This window comes from Xiphophorus hellerii, chromosome 15, assembly GCF_003331165.1.
Source record: "Xiphophorus hellerii strain 12219 chromosome 15, Xiphophorus_hellerii-4.1, whole genome shotgun sequence".
NCBI classification, from domain to species: domain Eukaryota; kingdom Metazoa; phylum Chordata; class Actinopteri; order Cyprinodontiformes; family Poeciliidae; genus Xiphophorus; species Xiphophorus hellerii.
The window spans coordinates 18379885-18399886 of NC_045686.1; the positions used below are offsets into that span (position 1 = coordinate 18379885).

The 20002-nt window shown below is 39.2% G+C and overlaps 1 protein-coding gene across 3 annotated transcripts in view; it reads left to right on the plus strand.

The window, feature by feature from the left end:
- The window catches only part of klhl29 (kelch like family member 29), a 287833-nt gene that overhangs the window by 112125 nt on the left and 155706 nt on the right, over nucleotides 1-20002 (plus strand). For 2 of the 3 annotated variants that reach the window (XM_032584680.1, XM_032584681.1), the window contains one exon: nucleotides 18397-18544. In XM_032584680.1, coding sequence (XP_032440571.1) covers nucleotides 18397-18544 — 148 coding nt within the window. Of the gene's footprint in view, nucleotides 1-10039; nucleotides 10143-18396; nucleotides 18545-20002 lie in introns of those variants that run through there. The other variant, XM_032584683.1, reaches the window with a different exon arrangement.

Below are 20002 nucleotides of genomic sequence, written 5' to 3' on the forward strand. Positions count from 1 at the left end.
CTGAAGGCACCTGCTTAAACCCTATTGTGGTCAAAGAAAAAAAAAAAACATTAATATTTATCAGGTGGAAACACAAAGAGGAGAAGAAATTTAATAGTTGTTCGAATTCAAATCTTTTAAATTTGTTCTGAGCGTGGTGAGGATGTGACCACAAATCTCCTGGTGTGTGACCTGCATATTTTCCTGGTAAATGAGACATGTTAAATGGTGTGCCAGAGGGAAAATGGGACTTTTCAAGCAGCACACAGTGTTCCGATCATCACAGATAACCAAGCTGGAAGGCCAGGGACCTAATTTAAGGGCTATTTACCATATGCCAGATTTTCAGCAGAGCTGTACCCAGGCAGAAAAATGAAGAAATTCTGCGAGAGGAAAAGCCGACAAAATAGAAAAGAAACCATTAATATTGGACATCCATCTCTGTCCGACTCTACATGAAAAGTAGGATACCAAAAGGAGTTCTTTTTAATTAAAAAAGGCATAACATAATCTTAATTTCTAGACTCCACCAACAAAAGGAACATTTTAAACACGGCAGAAAACTAAGATCTGTGTTTAAGCAGCATTTTTCTCCAACCTACTGAAGATGTCGTTTGTGAGCCTGTTGAAGCAGTTGAGGCTTTCTTCCTTTGTACCTTCGTTTTCTTTAATTAAATTTTACATCACACTTCCCCATTTGTGTGCACAGTGCAAGTATTTAGGAGCAGTACGCTCTGAAGCTCCTATCGCTCTGTAAACAGTTTTACCTTCTATCCTCTGACTCATTCAGGTAGATAAAGATTATTTTTTAAGTCTGAACTGGAAGAAAACTAACATTCTGTCCGTTTTTACTCTTTGTAATTGGTTAGTTCATGAAAGCCTGCAATGGTTTTAATGGTTAAAAGGCTGATTTCTGACAGTTTTAGATAAATTATTCATTCCAGCAAGAATATTTGAATCTCTTATAGATTAAAAATATTAATCATTTATTTGATAATATGTTAAGCAATGCACAGTCAGGATTTAGACAAGACCGCAGAACAAAAACTGCCATCGGATATGTTACACAATTACTACATTGTTGTGTGCTGAGCTTTTTTAGAACTATGTAAAACATTTGATTGTGTAGATCAGGGCCTCTTCGTCTAAACTCTGCAACATGTACTGTAGACTTTGGTGACTCTTGAGTTGGTTTTCAAACTAACTGGGAGAAATCAGTGTGTTTTAAAATAGCTGCTAATCTGCTAAAAATTGAGATTGGTTTTCCACAAGAGTCACTCCTGAGACTATTTGAGTTTTATATGAATTATTTTGGGATGGATCTAGACATCCCAACATGTCTAGTGTGTAATCATTTACACTAATTTACATATTAGTGTAAATGATGCTACTACTTATACAGTGACATTTTATAAATGGTGATAGACTCTCCAAAGTTATTTAGCAGAGTTAAAAAGACTAAATATTTGGCTTTTACGTGTTCCTGCTCATCTTGCAGTAATAGCTTAACGTCAAATGAAGCTCATAGGGACAGATAAATTGCATCTCAGCAAGCCAATGTGGGCTCATAAAATGCTATATGTTTCAGTAGAAGTTGAAGATTACCTGTTAATATTTGTAGTTCAATTTTTTTATAGTTTGTAATCTTTCCAAGTAGCGTTATCAAGAGGATCCAGAACAAAGAGCTGTCTTTATTTATTATAACATTTCCATGGTGATATATTTCTGAACATTCTGGTTCTGCTGAGTTCTAGCCTTTTTAAATGTCTCCTCCGGGCCCCTCCTTTCAGCGAGTTATTGTGTTTTCGACTTTGAGGAGGTTGTGCAATAATGAGAAATGGGAGACTTTTTTTTGTTTCTGCACTCAAATATATGACCTCATTTCATCGGCTTAACAACCTCATTTAAATGAGCCTAATGACTCTCACTAATGTCCAGGCATGGCCAAGAGATTGTGACTGCTCTCACTAGCAATGTCCTCTTAATGCACATTGTATATCTCCATTATGAGACCCGGTCCCAGCAGAAAACACAACCCATTTGTCGTCTTCTTCCTCTGTTTGAGATTAATTTTGATATTAATTTGGAGGTTTCTCTTTTGTTCGGTTTGCATGTTGAGTTTCTTCGGCTTAACGGTTTGGAAATGAGAGATTTTGATGCTATTCTCTTTTTTTTCAGAAAGCTACTCATGATTAAAAAATAATTTTTTTCAGTAAAGGCCAAAGAAAAGTATAATAGATCTATTTAATCAATCATTTAAAATATATGCTGACTTTTTAGCATTCCTTTCAAGTTGTAAAGCTTTTGACAACTCAATCAAGTGCTGGAAAGGTCATTGAAAGGTCGCTATTGTGGAGAATTATAATTTTTAGCAGTAATTTCTTTAAAATTCATGTAAAATACACAGCCAAAGCGAAACATTAGCATTATTAGCTGTCGCTGCGCTTCCCCAACATCAGATTGTGATGACTCCGCTGTGTTGCACTCAATAATACTGCCTGATAGTTTTCATTAAACATCAGTGTGTGAAACCAGCACTTGGCTACACAGCCGTGGATCAATTTAAATAAAGGACTATGCTTGGCGTCAACACAAATCAATAGCTGTACGGGCTTCCTGATGTGGTCATAACCACCAAAAGCAGGGCCATTATATGAAGCGCTTCTGTCAAAGGCAAATTTAAAAGCACACACACAGTTGAATATGTGACAGAAAACCAATGCTCTCTGATAGGGAGTGAAACCTGACAGCTCAATAAGCTTTGGATTAAAGATGCTCTCTCCTGGTCCCCATCCTTAAACCCTTCCTACAACCAAAACCACCTTTCCATCCTACAAGGGACTTAAAAGCTCAAACCTGTGCACTATTTAAGATTACAAACTCCTGTCGACAGGTGTGCAAGAGTTGAGAAGTGGACATAAAGTAGAGAGGATGCAGGCCCCTTGAGTGGTGACGTTTGATATGGACGATGTGGCTTTCTGCCCGGAGTGGCACGACTTTAGAGGAGCAGGGGAGACAGATTTGATCCCAGAATGAGTTCATTACTTGCATGTCCAGTAAATGGCAGTGTGATCCCCCAAGGCACTAGAACAGGGCTCTGCAGCCTGCGGCTCTTTGGACCTTTCACAATGAGCTCTTTGTAATTTGTCTAAAACAAAGTTCTGAACTATAGAACTATATATAATAAATGTAGATTTTATCAAATTTTTGATTTCCACAACAAAGTGACAGTATTTTTTTTTTCAACATTATGTTGGAAACTACAGTAAGTGCTTTTTTTATTTACATCATTTCCCACAAACGTCAACATCTCAGAATAAAATGCAACGGTCTTCCTTTTGTCAATGTTTTATGTTTTTCTTTGTCTTAAAATATAAGAACGGAAATAAAACAGTGGCTCTTTAAAAAAATTACCACAAATTTTCTATAGCTAATATTTAATAAGTATTTTTCTTTGTTTTTTCGCAAAACATTATGTAACATTTGCACAAAAATGTCTCTTTGGTTTCTAAAGGTGGCAGACCCTTTCACTTTAAAAATATTGCTGTTTATAAAAATGTATTTAATTTAAGAAAACACACAAAAAAAATTTATCCTTTCTTGGCATTAGGACAACCCTAGATTGAGATTATCTGTCCCATCAAAAAAGCTGGTCAAATTCAGTAAAATACCATTCTAAAGGAACCATATGTACATATTTAGATATTATTTGACGTACTAGATTTTGAACTGAACTGAAGCCAGGAGGAAACGCAGTCACGGCTGCAATATGCAAACATTTTTACCACTAATAGTATTCCTTTGTGCACACTATTGATCTGTAATGTCAACCGAGATACGCGAGATGGAGAAAGCAGAGGCATCTCCAGGTAAGCTCCACCTCTGTGCGGTATTCCATCTTTATTTTTGGCTCCAGGAACAGTTTTAAATAACATGACTCATCTATAAGAGTGATTTATTATCAAGCTCATAAATATTAATGCTGTCTATCGGCGTCCAAGCAAAGACGCCTGACTGGCCTGAAAAGTTTTTTCCCCTTGTTTATGTATTTGGTGTCACATTTGTATTGTGTAGCAAATGAAATGAGCATTTTTATTTACTTCACTTGTGGAAAGACTTATGAATTAGACATTAAACAACATTGTTGCCACGTATTCAGGGAAAATAAGGAAAAAAACAGCTTGTAAAAACTAAATAACTTAAGTAATGACAACCCAACTGTATTGATTGTAGCTCCTCTTATAGCATACGCTCTAATGGCTTAAGTGCTTTCTCCTTTAGTTCAAGGGTTTTACTAATACAGGCATTACTATAATTAAACCAGTCTTTCTGGGACATATTAAACTTACATTTATTTTAACCCAGATTAGTTGAAATGGCAGGTCATCGAAAACATTTTCACACAATTCCAAAAACGTTACTGAATAACATTTCTGTACACTTTACACAAATGTGTAAAGCTGGTTCCTAATATATAAATGTTCATAAAAGTAGATTTTGCTCATGAGCAAGACTAGCATGGAGACATCAACCAAGTTTCCAAAACAGTGTAATTTTACTTGTTAATTGGAATCTTTTTTTATAGGAACATGGGAGATGGACCCTGAAATTACTTTTGCCATCTGTATAGACATGCATTAGCATTTGAAATAACCAACAACGGGCCAAATCAACAGAAGCTCATTCACAGCCACTTGAAAGGCGTCTCCAAACAGAAAAGTCTTTTGCTTGGGGTGGTGGCGGGGCGGGGAAGGAATCCTCCCATAATTCAAGCGGAGGTCTGTTTATCCACCTGCCGCTGCACAGTTCATGGCTATTTCTCAGTTTTCTTTAGGAGACTTGGGTCTCTAATGATCCCAGCATGTCTCTCCGGTGTACGTCTTACCCCAAGCAGTGCTCTGTGTGGACTCCCTCCTGTGCTTGTAGGAGTCCAAAGCTGCACTGACCACTTCATCTTGTGGGATAAAACCAGTCTTTCAGTCCTCTCTCAAACCCTGGAGTTCCAAGACTAAATCCTCAAAGGCTGGAACATCAACACAGGTTACTTGAATAGCCGCTGGAGCCCTAATTTTTAGCCGACGTTCTTAGGCACCCATCCGTGTTGGTAAGTCATGTGACGTACCAAAAATTAAATCGGCATTTAGAATAGCTTTATTTTCTTGTGAAGTCTTGTCACACAATGCCATGTGTTTAATTTTTCTCACTGTGTTTTAGCATTTAAAAAGGTTGGGGGAGGAAACACATTTTTTGAGGTTTAGATCGTTTGGTAATTCTCGATGTTGGGAGAGGCGCCTTGTGACAGCACTAGTGCAGATTCTGCTGTACCTCATTCAATTCAGCTATTTTTGGAAAGCTTAATGAAAGGTGAAAGCTACTCATTTGCTAAGTGACATAGTTACCTCATCCCAGATCATCCAAGCAGAGCTGACAGATTGGTCATTATGCTCTTAGTGTTGTAGCCTTGTTATAACTCTCTTAAATTCTAAGCAAAGAAGAGATAAATGTTTGTTACAATATATATAAGTTTAAGTTTCCTTAGTTTTGAAAACAAAAGTATTACATTTTTGTTGAAATTGTAGAACCTTTTAAGAGTAAAATCCTTACCTAATAACGATAGTTTAGCCTGAACAAGCCATGATTGGCACAGCAACAGATTCTCTACATCCACCTGACTGAGCTCGAGCCTTTTTTTTGAAAGAAGGGGATAAAAATTTTGTCTCCTCGATGCCTTGAACATTTTTGTTCAGAGCTTTCAAAAATGTTCCCAAAAAGAAAATGAATGACTTAATGGGGAATGGAACTAGAGGCCACTCTTCAGATTTTTATATATGTATTAAAGAAAGGAGGCCAAGTTTTAGCTTTCTTCTGCTTCACAACTATGCACTTATTTAATTTAGGTAATCACAAAATCTCAGTCATTTACACTGTGTGGTAGGGACAAAAATTTGAAAAAGTTTAAGGGGTATAAATACTTTTGTAAAGCACAGTAGCTGCTAAATCCTGGTGAAAAGCTTTATAATGCCCACATCCAGACAATGACCACAAAAAAGTGTTAATATGCACGTCTTGTTTCCCTGTGGAGGTCCAACAGGTCCTTCCACTGATGACCAATTGCAACCCAAACAATGCCAGTATAATAATAATCGCTTTATAAAGGGGCCAGTGTTTACAAGCTTTCATTTGTGAGTTCATTTTGTGGTGCAGCTAATATAATTTCAATTAATCACTTAAGGATGCAATCCTTTTGTTGATGCAATCTCTCTGCATCAACAGCAATCTGAACCGTTTTTTAAACACAGCTCTCTCATGTTGTGTGCAGTTCTATCATTAGTTGTTGGTAATGTCATTCTGTTTTAAGCAAAACGTAGGCAAAAAAAACTTGACTTCCTGTTTCTCAGGTGTAGATACAGTTGGTTAAAGTTGGAAAGACTTTCGAATAAGGAGGCTGGATTTCTTCTTCTCTGAGCAGAGAGTGTAATTTTTTGTTTCCCCATTGCAAATATGAAGCTGCTCACTGAATATATTTTCAGTGGGCCTTATACAGGGTGACAGGGTTGTCTCTGAATATATACATGCTCCCCATATAGTAGATGGTCTGAAAAAAATGTCTGTTCATCCATAATACAGCCTTTTTACCATGTTTTATAGATATTTTCTTTAACATGCATTATACATTATGTTCCAATTTTGTTTCATGTACATTGATATGTCATACCTTTTAGTATAGGAATTTGTGAACTCCTATACAAAATGAAATTAGGCTTTTATAATACAACCACACTGGAAAAGGTTGTGGACTTCTGTCAGTTTTTGTGGTTTTTACTGACAAGACTTTTCCCACCAGAATTCTCAGCATCCAACAAAAATCAATATGTCCCGTTGTATCAAACCATGTTATGCTTACACTTTCAATTGTTGATTTATCAACTGAAAAACCAGACGTCCAATAAAGACGTTCTGCAAAGACATGTGGGTTATAGACCTGCGTTCTAGATCAATTAAACCTTTGCATGCTGTGAAGCAAAGATCTCTCCAGAGCAGCATGCTCTGCTTCCCTATCGCATCTTTCAATAGTTACTGTGATAGATGAATGAGCATAGAAGAAGTGTTTGGGGTGTGGAGGGTTACAGCCAATCTAGCAGAATATGGAGACGTGGAAGTGGAGGAAAAAAAGTCTATAGCTTTTGTAATTCAAACAAACAGCAATGCTAACTCGTACAGACGGTTAAGGCTGATCTTTAGCTGTTGCATTTTATGTAAGACCATAAGGTCATTGCAAATGCACTTTGCTTTCTATTGCTTCACCCAGCAAACTGCCTTACTTGTCCCAACAGCAGCAGAAGCAACACTCACAGACTTTTCTTCTACTGAACTGGTACTGAAGCACTGCATTGTTCTTTGCAAAGCTTTTTTCCCCTCATATGAACAAGCCTGCAATAGAATTCTTTCACACAAACAACATAATGCTTTAGTTCCTGAAGCTGTTTTTATACAGGAAATTCAAACTGTTCCTCTAGTTTGAAACCTTACTGTACAGGCTATTGAGAGCTCAGTCTGTCAATGCGTAACGCAAAGGTTGCCTATAAGATGAAAGCAGGGATAGCAATGTAGCTTATACTTCCCCATAACCAAAAGCCGTGATTGCCTGTATGGATTGACTGCCTCGTCCACTGAAGTTATCTGTTGTAGCTTGAACTGTTTTGTGTCCGACTCCATCAGCTTTGGGTTGTTCCGTCTCTTGCAGCAACAATTCAAGTTGTTTCCTAATCCTGGCACAAAAAAAAAATGTTTTGAACTTGGAGTGTTTTTGATAGATGAAAAGAAATCCCTCTACTTTACCCATTCACTTTCACAAAACCCACTTTTCCAGGGCTGAGGATGAGAGTGCTTACTCCATCCTTTTCTGTGTCCTCAATAAGCCGCAATACATCCTGTTCGACAGACTCCAAACTAGAATGTCCTTTTTATTTATTTATTATTTTTTTGCCAAGAAAGCAGTTTTCAGTTCATGACAATGGGGAGTCTCCCTCTTAACAACCATATGTGATTGCTCTTTTCCATTTTAGAAGTGTATCTCCAAAAACTCTATTTAATAAAATTACTCAGTTGCTTTGAAATACAATAGGAAGAAAGATTCTGATTTGTTTTTGAATTTGAAGTTTTTTAAGTCTTTCGCTGGTAAATCTATTTGTTCTTGACTATTTCGCTTTCAGTAATCAAAAAGCTTCCTTCCGTAATATATAAAAAACAACAAAAAACAATATATTGCCCATTTACTGCCATGCTGAAATGAATTTCGTTTACTATTGGTGCAAATGAAGGTCATACGCCATTTTCATTTTGCCTCGGTGTTCTCCAGCGATCGGAGCTACACGGTTGTCTGTGGGTCTCTGACGGCGCCACAGTGACAGGGCGTGGATATTTTGCTCCCCAAACACTCGCCACACATCAGGCTGGGTCATGGCCTGCTGGAGACCTACGTCTCTGACTGTCCCATGCCAGTCTCCTCTGGGAAGTGTTACAGTGACATTAGGAAGTCCCCCATCGCTCGCATGTCCAACCGCTGGTCACCCTCTGTAAGAAACCTCACTGTGCTGCTCATCCCCCAGATAAGAGATGCTCCCAGAACGTTGACAGGTTAGCCATTTGATCTGAATGTATGAGACAAAGGAAACACAAAAAAATAAGAAAAGCTGAGGGAGGTTTTGGAGGGCAAACGCTGCAACCTCCGAGTACTCATGGGATATTAGACGGGCCTTCCAACCCTGCTTTTTCACTGAAGCTTATCGGCCTCGCCTCTGCGATCACGCTTCTCTTTTCTGGAACGTGTGCGTCGAGCCAGAAGCTGTCGGAGTGTCTTAGCTTAAATTTCAGAGGAAGGAAAGTCCGTTCCCCTTCACTCGTTCGGCCTGGGGCATGAAATTATAGAGTCTGCATCCGTACCCCTCTCTGTGGCACATCAGTAGCGCATATATCCTCCAGAGTGCTTTTGCTTTGTTTCCTTTGTGTTGGCATGTTATGCTGCTTGGGATCAGCATTGTCTGTGTTAAATGTCTGTGCCTGAAACGATGTATTTTGTTTTGATTTTGAAATCTGACTGCTCAAACTGTCAATCCTGTTTGAGCAGCAATGGCTGACATTTCTGTTTTATAATAAGAAGGATTGCCTGACGGTGGATATGACATTTCAGCAAACTGTTCTGTTTTTTCTAGCATGAGCCCAGGCATTGTCAATTTGAAGGTGTCACAAGAAATAAACCAACTTGACCATAGCATTATATATGCCTTGGAAAATATTTCAAACTCACCGTGGGCCATTATAAAATTCCCACAGAATGACATTGAATAAAACGTTTCATAGTATTTGCACACAGAAACATCTATTCAAAAAATAATTGCTTTGCTTTTAAAAAAAAAAACTAGAAAGCAATAAAATGTGTTGGAGAAATTTTATAACCAGCTGACAGTCATTGCACTGGAAGGGCTGCCGCTGCATTACTACATGTTTTATACAGTTTGTGAAAACTGCTTACTTCCACACTGTCGTAGGCTTATCACTGACATGATGTTGAGCCATCAGAACAGCATACTGTTAGTTTCAAAACTGGAACTTTGTCAAACCTCTAAACATTACATGCCTAGTTCCCACAGGTCTTTATGCATCAGCAATAGCACTACTTCAGTGAATTTTACCTCTTTTAAACTTCAATTGCAGTAATGCAAGGCTCAAAATTGTATTTTTTCCCATCTGTCTTCATTTTGTCGTTCAGACAAAAACTAATTTACATGCTCAATCTTTTTCTTTAAATTTTAAAACGTTCATTCTCCTCCTTTTTACAATTACTAACATGATGGCTTAAATTCATTTTTTTTCTGTGCAGTTTCATGCAGCGCTCCAACCGAACACACACCTTTGTCGTATGGCACCCTGACATTTTCGGCACATTGCTGCACCAGTCGGTTTTAAGATGGCTGCCAAACATGGCGCAGTGGACTCTTTGTTTACCAGCGAGATGCTCTGCTATGTTCTCACCGAATAGATTGGACACAGCCACCCCGCTCTTTGGCTCCGGTATTCACCTCCATTATGACAGAACTCCAGAACAAATCCACTTCACATTTAGTTGTCAGCGCGCTGTCATGGAGAGGAGATACCTTTATACAGTAAGTGAATAATCTCCGAAAGAAAGAGTTGTGCGCTTTTGTGCCCTACTCAATGCTCCTGGTCACTTTCGGACCACACTCTGCTCGAGCATTTGGATGGAGGAGGTGTAGGAAGAAAGAGAAAACGATTTTTGTCTTCTGCTTTTTTTGCATTTTAGAAAAGCTTAAAATAATCTGTCAAATGCAATGATACAAGGCGTCGTGATGGATGAGTTTGTTTTACTCTGTTTCTCAATCTTTCGCCCCTTCCAGCGATGCCATTCTTTCGATGTCTTTTCTCTGGGAAAAGCCATTATTCCCCTCTCCTTCCACATTTTACCAAGCCAAATTCACTGCATCAGTCCATGCCTGGCCAAAGGGAAGAAAAACCTATTCGGTTACAGTTAAATTTCATTTCCTTGCTTACACATACAGTTTTTTTTATTTTTTATTAGTTCTTGTTCGTAGTGTGAAATAACAGTACGATATTATTTTACCCTCGCAGCCTGGTATGGTGAGGCATGGCAGTGACTGCTGTAATTGAAATTTCTTTATGATTAAATTTGTGTCCATGCATCTCCCAGGAGAAAGCCGGCTGATTGTCGAGGTTTCACTTTTTGGATGCATTTAAATTAAACCATAATTGCAGCCCAGTGCTGGACCACCACATGTCTGGGAATATTGTGGATTTATTCGCTTATGCATGAGAAATAAATAGCTAAACCCACCAGGAGAAAGACAAAAAAGTAAATTAGCATGCCCACATTTATTTTGTTTTTGCTTTTTATCTCTTAGCATCTCCAAGCTGTAGCTGTGAGGTACTTTGCCACCTAATAAACCATGAATATTAAAAGATGAAATAGAATCGAGGAGATTCAATTTAACACAATCGAGAAGTTAGGGTAAGGCTGTCCCAGATTTGTCCAGAAATTTTAAAGCAGGCAGTTTGATTTTTGTGCTGTAAAGGTGTTTCACTGTGCAAAATAAGTTTAGGGTGAATTTGTTGCATTGACAATTTAGACCTCAATTTAATATCCATGTTCTAAAAATGAAGCCCTGCTTTCTTCTGTTTTGTGCTCGTTAAACAAACCTGCCTGGATCCTTGTCAACAGTCGTTGTGTTCAACCATAGTTATTGTAGATATTTTAACATTTTCCTGAATTTTGAAGCTTTGTGTCTGTAAAGTTCTCACATCTTACCTATAATTCATTTCATTTTCAAAACGTTATACCAGGCCCTATTCCGCTTGGTTTTGATCCCTATTTCAGACTCGTAACTACAATTTTATTTATTTATTTTTTTTACAATAAACTTTTAGCATACCTTTTAAAAAAAATTTCAATCACTGGATATCAATGCAGATATCTCACATTAAAAAAGACACAAACGGCAAAGGTACAAAATTGAGAATTGGTGAAATGACCAGCACCCATCTGGGTCCAATAGGCAAGTTCATCTCTCGCACACTCTGGTTCCCTTTAAAAAAATTTTTAAAAAAGTTCAGGAAAGTATTATTCAACTTTTTATTAAAAAACCTAAGCCATTTCTAAGTGGAATAGGTGCTGTACGTTCAAGCTCAGCCATGCATGTTCCTCTCATAAACACCATAGAGGTGAAGCTCATGCTGAATGTCCATGGTTGTAGTTTTCTTTGGGAGGCTTGATGTCCTGCTCTGTGTTTTTCGAGGATTAAACTGGTTCAATAAATCAGGAAAGTGAAGGCTGGCTTGAACAAAGACAAACACAATGCCATGAGCAAACGCTTTCTGTTTATTTGGATGTGGATAACTGAAAGCAATCAAAGCCCGAAGTCCTGGATCACAACACAGCCCCTCCTAAACATACTCGCAGCAGATGGTAGCCAGTGGCAAAAAAATCTCTACGAACAACAATGCGCACTACAGCGGCGCCGTGCATCAGCGCACGGTGACAGATGTCAGTGTTTGCCTTGTCCGAAAGGAAAGCCAACATGCCAAGCAGAATTACGCTGCTGCCTCTGCAGCCTGGTCATGGAAGGAAATGGTGTATTCGGGTCTGATTCGCCTTGATATCATCATGCTCTCTTGGATACAAGAATCTGACATGGGTACAACAAGCATAGGATTGAGAAGAAAGGACATTTTTCTGGCTCGACTGTGGGCGTTTTGAAGTTTCAGGTTGATTTAGTTAAAAGAACGGGTATAGTCAAAGGAATCATCCATCCAAAAGTTCAAATAATATTTTGAGAATAGCTTGACAACAGTATTTGCAGCTTATTGGAAAAAATATTCTTAGTCGTTCATTTACTTATTTGTTTTACATTTTGTCATGGATTTGAATGTATTTGAATGGGATTTTATGTGATGCAGCAAAACATAATAGTGACTTTTTAAGAAGAGAAAGGACATCATTTTCTTTTCTTCCTTTTCTTAATCAAATAAAATCTGTCTAGAAGGTGGTCTTATCAAATGATACCTAAATTCAACTCAATGGCATTCACCTTTAACAACTTGTACCCTAGTATGGTGCTGGCAGCATCATTCTGTGGGGATTTATTCAAGGTCAAGGTTAGAATTGATGTAAAGAGGAATATAGCAAGAAACATTGCAATCCTGGGGAACTAAATAAGAAAAACAATTTTAGAGGGTTCAATACAGGCTCAAATTTGCACAGATTATGTGCAAAAAAGAATTAAAAACAGGGAATAATAAAAACGCTCATAGTTTATCACAAGAAAGCTTAATAAATTCTATATATATAAAGTTTTTATTCCCTGGCTGGTCTAGTTTACCTGCTGATTGAGCTTCCTGTTGTCTTTGTGACTACATTAATGGCTCAGTTGCATCCATATTTTTATATGTTCTTGACATAAAGGTTTATGCGAGTGTAATTGTCTTTACTGAGTGGGAGCATTTAAATTTATGGATGACTTACATCTGTTCTTGGGTTATTGAATATTTATTTCTGTGTATGACGTATTACAGGCTGAGAACATCTTGGCACGACTGTTTCAAGAAGATTTAGCATTTTGAGCTCATTTTCTAAAACAAACAGCTAACTGTTTTAGAGTTGCCATATTTCTGTTAACATTCACATTTAGATGATGTTACAATTTTCCCTAAAATAATTGGGCACAATTGAGAGCTGGAAATATCGTTTGCAAGCCCCCTGATAATACTGACCACCTTGTCACAAATGGCTCCTGAGCAGCCATCCTTCACCTTTTATCTAATGGGGACACGGAGGTAAAACACCCATGACCATAGGGGGTTTGTGTCAGAGCAGTAAACAGAAAGTCACTCTGGTCAAACAAGACGCAGCCACAGAGCCACCGGTGCTCAGGTTATGGGAGTGATACGAGGCGATCACTTTAAAAAGGACATTCTTATCCTTCCCGTTTCCATCTGTTCAGTTATGACATACTTATGGTTTATGTTTTATTTGAGTTCAAACGACTGCTTTTCTCCCATTTCCTGGTTGATGAAAAACAGAAATTCCCGTTGTGGAAGTAGCATTCAGTCGCATTAGAGGGAACTGAGGTTGAGGTCGTGGACTCCTACAAATATCTTGGGCTGTGGCTGGACAGTAAACTGGATTGGTCAAAACACACTAGCCACCTGTATGGGAAAGTGCAGAGCAGGATGTACTTCCTGAGGAGACTGCGGTCCTTTAACATCTGCAGCAAACTGCTCTGGATGTTCTACCAGTCTGTGATTGCCAGTGTCCTCTTCTACATCGTGGTGTGCTGGGGAGGCAGCATATCCAAGAAGGACACGTCCAGACTGGACAAACTGACCAGGCGTGCCGGCTCTGTGGTCGGCATGAAGCTGGACTCTCTGGTGACGGTGGCAGAGGCGAGGACACTGAACAAACTGCTGGACATCATGAACGATAGCAGCCACCCTCTACACGTCGTCATCAGCAGCCAGAGGAGCCGGTTCAGTGACAGACTGCTGCTTCCCAAGTGCCGGACCAATAGATTTAAGAACTCTTTTGTCCCCCATGCCTTCAGACTGTACAATTCCTCATTGGGGGGGGAGGTGACACAGGACAGAGGGTGGAAGGAGTAGTGACCCCTTGTATTTTTCTCCATACTTATCAGGTCAAACCACATAGTGCAATACGATATCACTGGTCAATCTATCCGTCAAATTCTTATATTTTTTTTGTGTTGTATTTATATTTACTTATATTCTTATATTCTATATTCTTATTCCTTGTTTCTTGCATAATTTAAGGTTTTTCTTGCATAATTTAAGGTTTTGGTTACTCACATTTGGTGTGTACCTTAGTATTTAATTTGTATTTTGTATTCTTTTGCACTTTTGCTTACTGTGTGTTAACTTTGTTTTTTGCCTGGGAGCTGCTGGTAACTTCAATTTCCTGAGGGAGTCTTCCCAAAGGATCAATAAAGTACAAGTCTAAGTCTAAGTCTAAGTCTATTCATTATAATCTGACAGTGCATGTTTAATAAATCGAGAAATATGGATTTTATTCAAAGCGATTTGTAATTTAAGCCCTTACACTTCAATTTACGGCATACTGAACCAGTCTGTCACCCTAGTTTGTTTTCACTGAATTGAAGAAAAATGCATCAATGTACAAATTGCTGTTTTGTGTTTGTGTAATTCTTAGAATATTGGAAGCTCTCGGATTCGTTGCATTTACCACTTTATAAAAAAAGAAAATCAGATTTGTTTTTGTGTCTGTGTTGGACCTGCTGATTGCTGATCCTAGCTTGTGAAGGAGAAATTGACTGAATGTTCCAGAGTCTGGCCATCTCTAATCAAGAACAAAATTGACAATGAATATCAAGTTTTTTCACTGTGAAATTTTCTTTTTGAATTGCACCATAAAAAAAGCCATTCTTTTTTGCACATTTTTTTTTTGACCCATTGATAATTCTTCCAATGTGTGGTCTATAGGCAGGGAGGCTGCATATACCCCCCGAAAACATCCCCAGTCAGCCTGACGACTTAACACAGAATGGCTTGGCTCAACTCAAAAAAATTATTTATCTGGCTCCCTTTCTCCTCCTCTTCCTCCTCCAGCGTGGGCTTTGTCAAGTCAGAGGAAACCATCTGCTGCCCGGTGATAATGGTTGGCCAGGGAGGATGGGGACTACAAATAGGGAAAGGAAATAAAATTGAGAGAAAATGGCAGCTACTGTCCCAGAACCTACAGTACCTTGCTCCCTGCCTACAGCAAGCCTGCCATCTTAATAAAAACCTTTTCCTGATATCTCCTGGTGACTCGGGGCTTGAGCTTGCATGCGTGTGTGTTTGTGTACATGCACACCTGTGTGTCCTGTGGATGTGTTGGCGTACGCGCTTCACTATCTAACCTTGATCATTTTTAAGTCAGGATTGTTCCTGAGCCAAGCTGATATGCTGTCAGTGTGATGCCGCTGACTAAAACCCCTTTTCTTTCCTTTCTCTCCTTTACATGATGCGCTAGATCACTTACAGATGGACCGCTTTTCAATGGAATGGATCGTTTCTCCCCACCTTACCCATCCCTCACCCCCCTACTGTTTTCACAAAATATGTGGGAGTATAAATGCGAGGTTTGGGGACAGCAAGTGCGCTTTAATGAAAAGTTGCCTGAATATAGATAAAAGTAAAGCGCACTTGGAATGAAACATGCAAGGTGCCGAGGAGGCAGAGGAGTGAATACATTTATTAAAACAAATAGCAGGCTAGAGAACACAGCTCTTCACACCAAATCGGTCTCCCTGTGTCTCCAGGGCTGTCAAGTGCAATTGTGCGCTTTGGGCATTCTCCGAGTGAACCATTTCAGTTTTCTCTTGTCTTTAGCTGACAGGTTGAGCTGAACAAAAAGACCTGACAGTCTGTCTCCACCTAAACCCAGCGTCATGCTCTCACTCCATCACTCTGTTTTCTGCTTTGTCTTGACGTGTTTCCTTTAGCTGCTTTTTTTCCTCTCTTTTGCCCCCAGCTCTTACAAACTGTCAGATAACTTTGACTATAGATACGTCAAGTAAGTGACACTCATTGAGCTTGTCTGCCTTTATGAATCTGTTCATTAGACAGCAGATGCTGCACCGCATCTGTAGCATGTAATATATTTAAGTGCTGAAGGCCCCTGTGATAAATCTCACTTAAAGCTGGGAGGGAAATGTCTTCAGAAGCGGGATTGATCCAGTACACGATGTCTTGCTAAATTATTCATATTTATTTGTATTTTGTCACATTTAAAACCTTGGACTTAATGGGAAAGACCAAACACATGGTGTGTAATTGTGGAGGGGAAGGGAAACATCTGGTTTTCCATAAATTTTTTTGCAAACAGCATTCCTATAGGTGTATGTTTTCAATTCACCTCAGTTTACTCTGATTCCTCTAAATCAATTCCAGAAAAACCCATCCTCTCTTGAAGTGATCAAATTGGTAAATAGAGTCCACCTTTGTCTAAGTTCTGCATAAACATGGGTTTTTTTGAAGAAGTTTGTTGTACATCAGGAACAAAGGCCATCGTGAAAACCAAGACGCACAGCAGAAATGTCAAGCAAGAAGTTGTGAGAAGTTGAAAGCAGGGTTAGGGTGTAATACAAGTATCACAGCACTACAAAATGACCAAGAAATCACCAAAACTAATGGACCAGACAAGAACGGCATTAGTAGCCAAGAGGCCAAAACACAGATGGACGAATCTGGATTACCCAAAGCTTTGAACATCAATCATCTTTAAGTTAATAAGGTATGGCACAACTCCAAAAATACCAAGACATGATTGTCCAACTAAACTGACATGGTGGGCAAAGAAACCACCAATCAAAGAAGCAACTAAGATGTTCATAATGACTTTGGAAAGTTGGGAGGATCTGTTAGAATTTATTAGTTCTGTTTGGGTCTGACCTTCTTGTAAAAGTCACAAGTAGAGAGTTAAAAGAAAACCACAGGTCCTCCCATTTGTAATTTGACACAAGCGTGTGTTGCAGGACTGAGACAGACGTTCACCTTCCTGCAAGACAGTAACCTCAGAATGGTTTCAATCAAAGTTTACTGATATGTGTCGGAATTGTTCTGTAAAGGTCCAGACCTATCCCTATCCAGAATATGTTACAAAACTTACCACATCCAACCTTTTTATTTCACCCAATTTTAAGGAACATGTTCTATTAAAAACACTTTTTAGATATTTTGGACAGAAACAAAATTTAATATCAACACCTACAACTTTGTATTGGACAGTCACAAGAATTTCAAACAAATTGCATTAAAGTTTGTGACAAAATGTGAAAAGGTTAAAGGCTATGAATTCTTCCACAAGGCGCCTTATGAGGCTGCATAGTAATTTGCTATAAACCAAACTGTTTGGGCTGCATTCCTGCCCCGGCGCGGTCAGTCTGACAGGAGCTTTGTCGACACGGCTGTTGGAATGCAGGATGGCGCGCCTGATGAAGTGGACGCAGGGTCGAGGGTTGGGAGAGGGCGGGAGGGGTAATGGAACTGAGGGATGGAGGCATCAGACGTGAGGACGCAGGAGGAGACTTGTGACCAGGTCCTTTCTATTAACTCAGGCTGGCCGGGGCGAGGGGGGAATAAGGCTTGGCTCTGCCCTCTGCCTGCCAAGTTGTTAGACCAAGCGGCCTAACTTCTGATAGGGAGAGACGAATATTGCTCAGAGGTCTGCTGGTGATTGACCCTGTGTTTTCATCAACCTGCGCTGGCCTGATAACATTTCTTACTCCCCATCTGGAGAAAAACATATGAGAAAAGAAAGGCTTAGGGAACTTTTAGCAACCTCTTGCAAGACAGCTTTTCAATTTCCTTTACTCACACTTCTATGTAAAGAAAAAAAAATGTATTCGGACTCAGATTGATTTTCCTTTTATCAAAATTAATAACGTGTTAAAGAATCACAACCTAAATGTAGTCCGCGGTCGAAAGTTAATATTTATTAACATAAAAATGAAATATTACTGTCTCCGGATACTCTTGAGGCGGTGAGCAGGAGTTTTTTTCTCCTGCTTGTCCCCATTATATATAGGCTGTAATCATCGCTCACTCACTGCTAATTATACACCGCACTCCGTCATCACTGCTCACTTCCAGACCTTGAAGAACCGTTTTCACATGGCTGCAATTTGCAAATTTCACCCAATTTTAAGGAACATATTCTATTAAAAACACATTTTGTTGATCCAAACAATTTTGAGGCGGCTGAATGAAAAACCAGCGCTGGATAATTTGTTTTTCCTTTCGCCGCGTCTCCTCACTCTGTTGGTGCTCGGCTCTAATCAGCGGTGTTGTTTGTGGCTCTCTCTGCTGCAGGTCTCCGGACTGTCTCCTGGAGACAACCAGACTCCAGGACTGCTGCTGGCTCCGGGAGTCAGGTGGGGACAGACGCCCATCAACCAGCTCACGCCCTGGGATACAGACGAGCCCCCTGCCAAGCAACACAGAGACGGCGAGCCCACCGGTAATGAGTCACACACACACACACCCACACACACACACACACAGCATTTCTGTGCAACTAACTTGACTTTACAGAGCTTTACATCATCAGTATGCATGTGTGCAGCAGATGTACGCATGTGTGCTTTACTTGCTCATGTGCTTACACCCCTGTCAGCCCAGGCCAGCTACATTCACACCTGATGCTAATGAGGGATCCTGCCCTGCAAGCACTTCAGATGTTCTTCACAAGTGTACATATCTATACATGTCTTTACATGATGCAACATAAGTAGGCAAACAATGAGCTTATACCCATTTTTTCTCATGGGGAAAAACATAAAAATAAGAGGATTTTATTGGGATTTTAGGTGATTTTTTTTTTAACTCAAAGCAATGCAAAATAGTGAGATAGGAAGAAATGTATTAATTGTTTTATAGCTGTTTTTACAAATAAAATATATTAAAAGTGGCTTGCACCTATTTTAATCTAACACACCACTATTGTAGTTTTTGTGACCTGTGACCTGGTCAACTTTCTCCCTGGACATGGGAGTATTCTCTAACAAACCCCAGAGTCCTCCACAGAACAGCTACATTTATTCTGATCTTAAATCAAACAGATTCACTGTATTTCCTTACTGTGACTTCAAAAGGCACTACTTATTACTGGATTTTATTTAGGGGCATCAGAGCAGAGTAGATTAAATCCAGAGTTTTGAGATTTTTTATTTGAAAATTTATAAATATATATTGAGTAATGTCATTTTCTTTTATTTACAATTTTTTTAAAAATAATTTTGTGTTGGTGTATGGGATAGATTCCCAGTAAAATCCATTGAACTTTGCAGTTTCCACAAATTAAAAAGTGAGAGAGGTGTGAATACCTTTGCAAGTCGGTGTGTGAATGCAAAAAAAATATTTCTTCTTGTGTTGGGCTCAAAAAGAGATAAAGATATTCTCATCACAGCTGTTTGCTACTTTATTGTACTTAAAAACAGGTTTGGCATTAAAAACCTGCTGAACTGACTCAGTCCCTCGCATCTGTACAGCAAGAGTCCTCCAAATGTAGACGTTGACCTTATTCTTCTCATGCTTCTGTAAAATCTGTACGGCGCCATCATCCCACTGCAGTGCACTACAGACCTGACATTAACGAGTTAAGCCAGTTTCGAGGCTTTTTTTTTTTTTTCTTCCTTTTTTTTCTTAACTTGTGCTGTAATGAACTCGCCCAGAATGGCTATGCCCCGGAGCTGTTAATTTCCTTCCTTTGCTCTGCCGGCCTCTGCCTCCTGCTCATCACAAATGTGTCTCATTTAAGAATAATACGTGCACCGAGCGGGATGCTGCGGAAATTCTGGCTGTACAAATTCACACCATGGACAGCTGGTTCTCTGTGGTGGCAAACATTTGAAAACACGAAAGCCACAGTGTGTGAAACTGAAAGTGCCTTCCAATTATAATTTGATGATCTTAAATG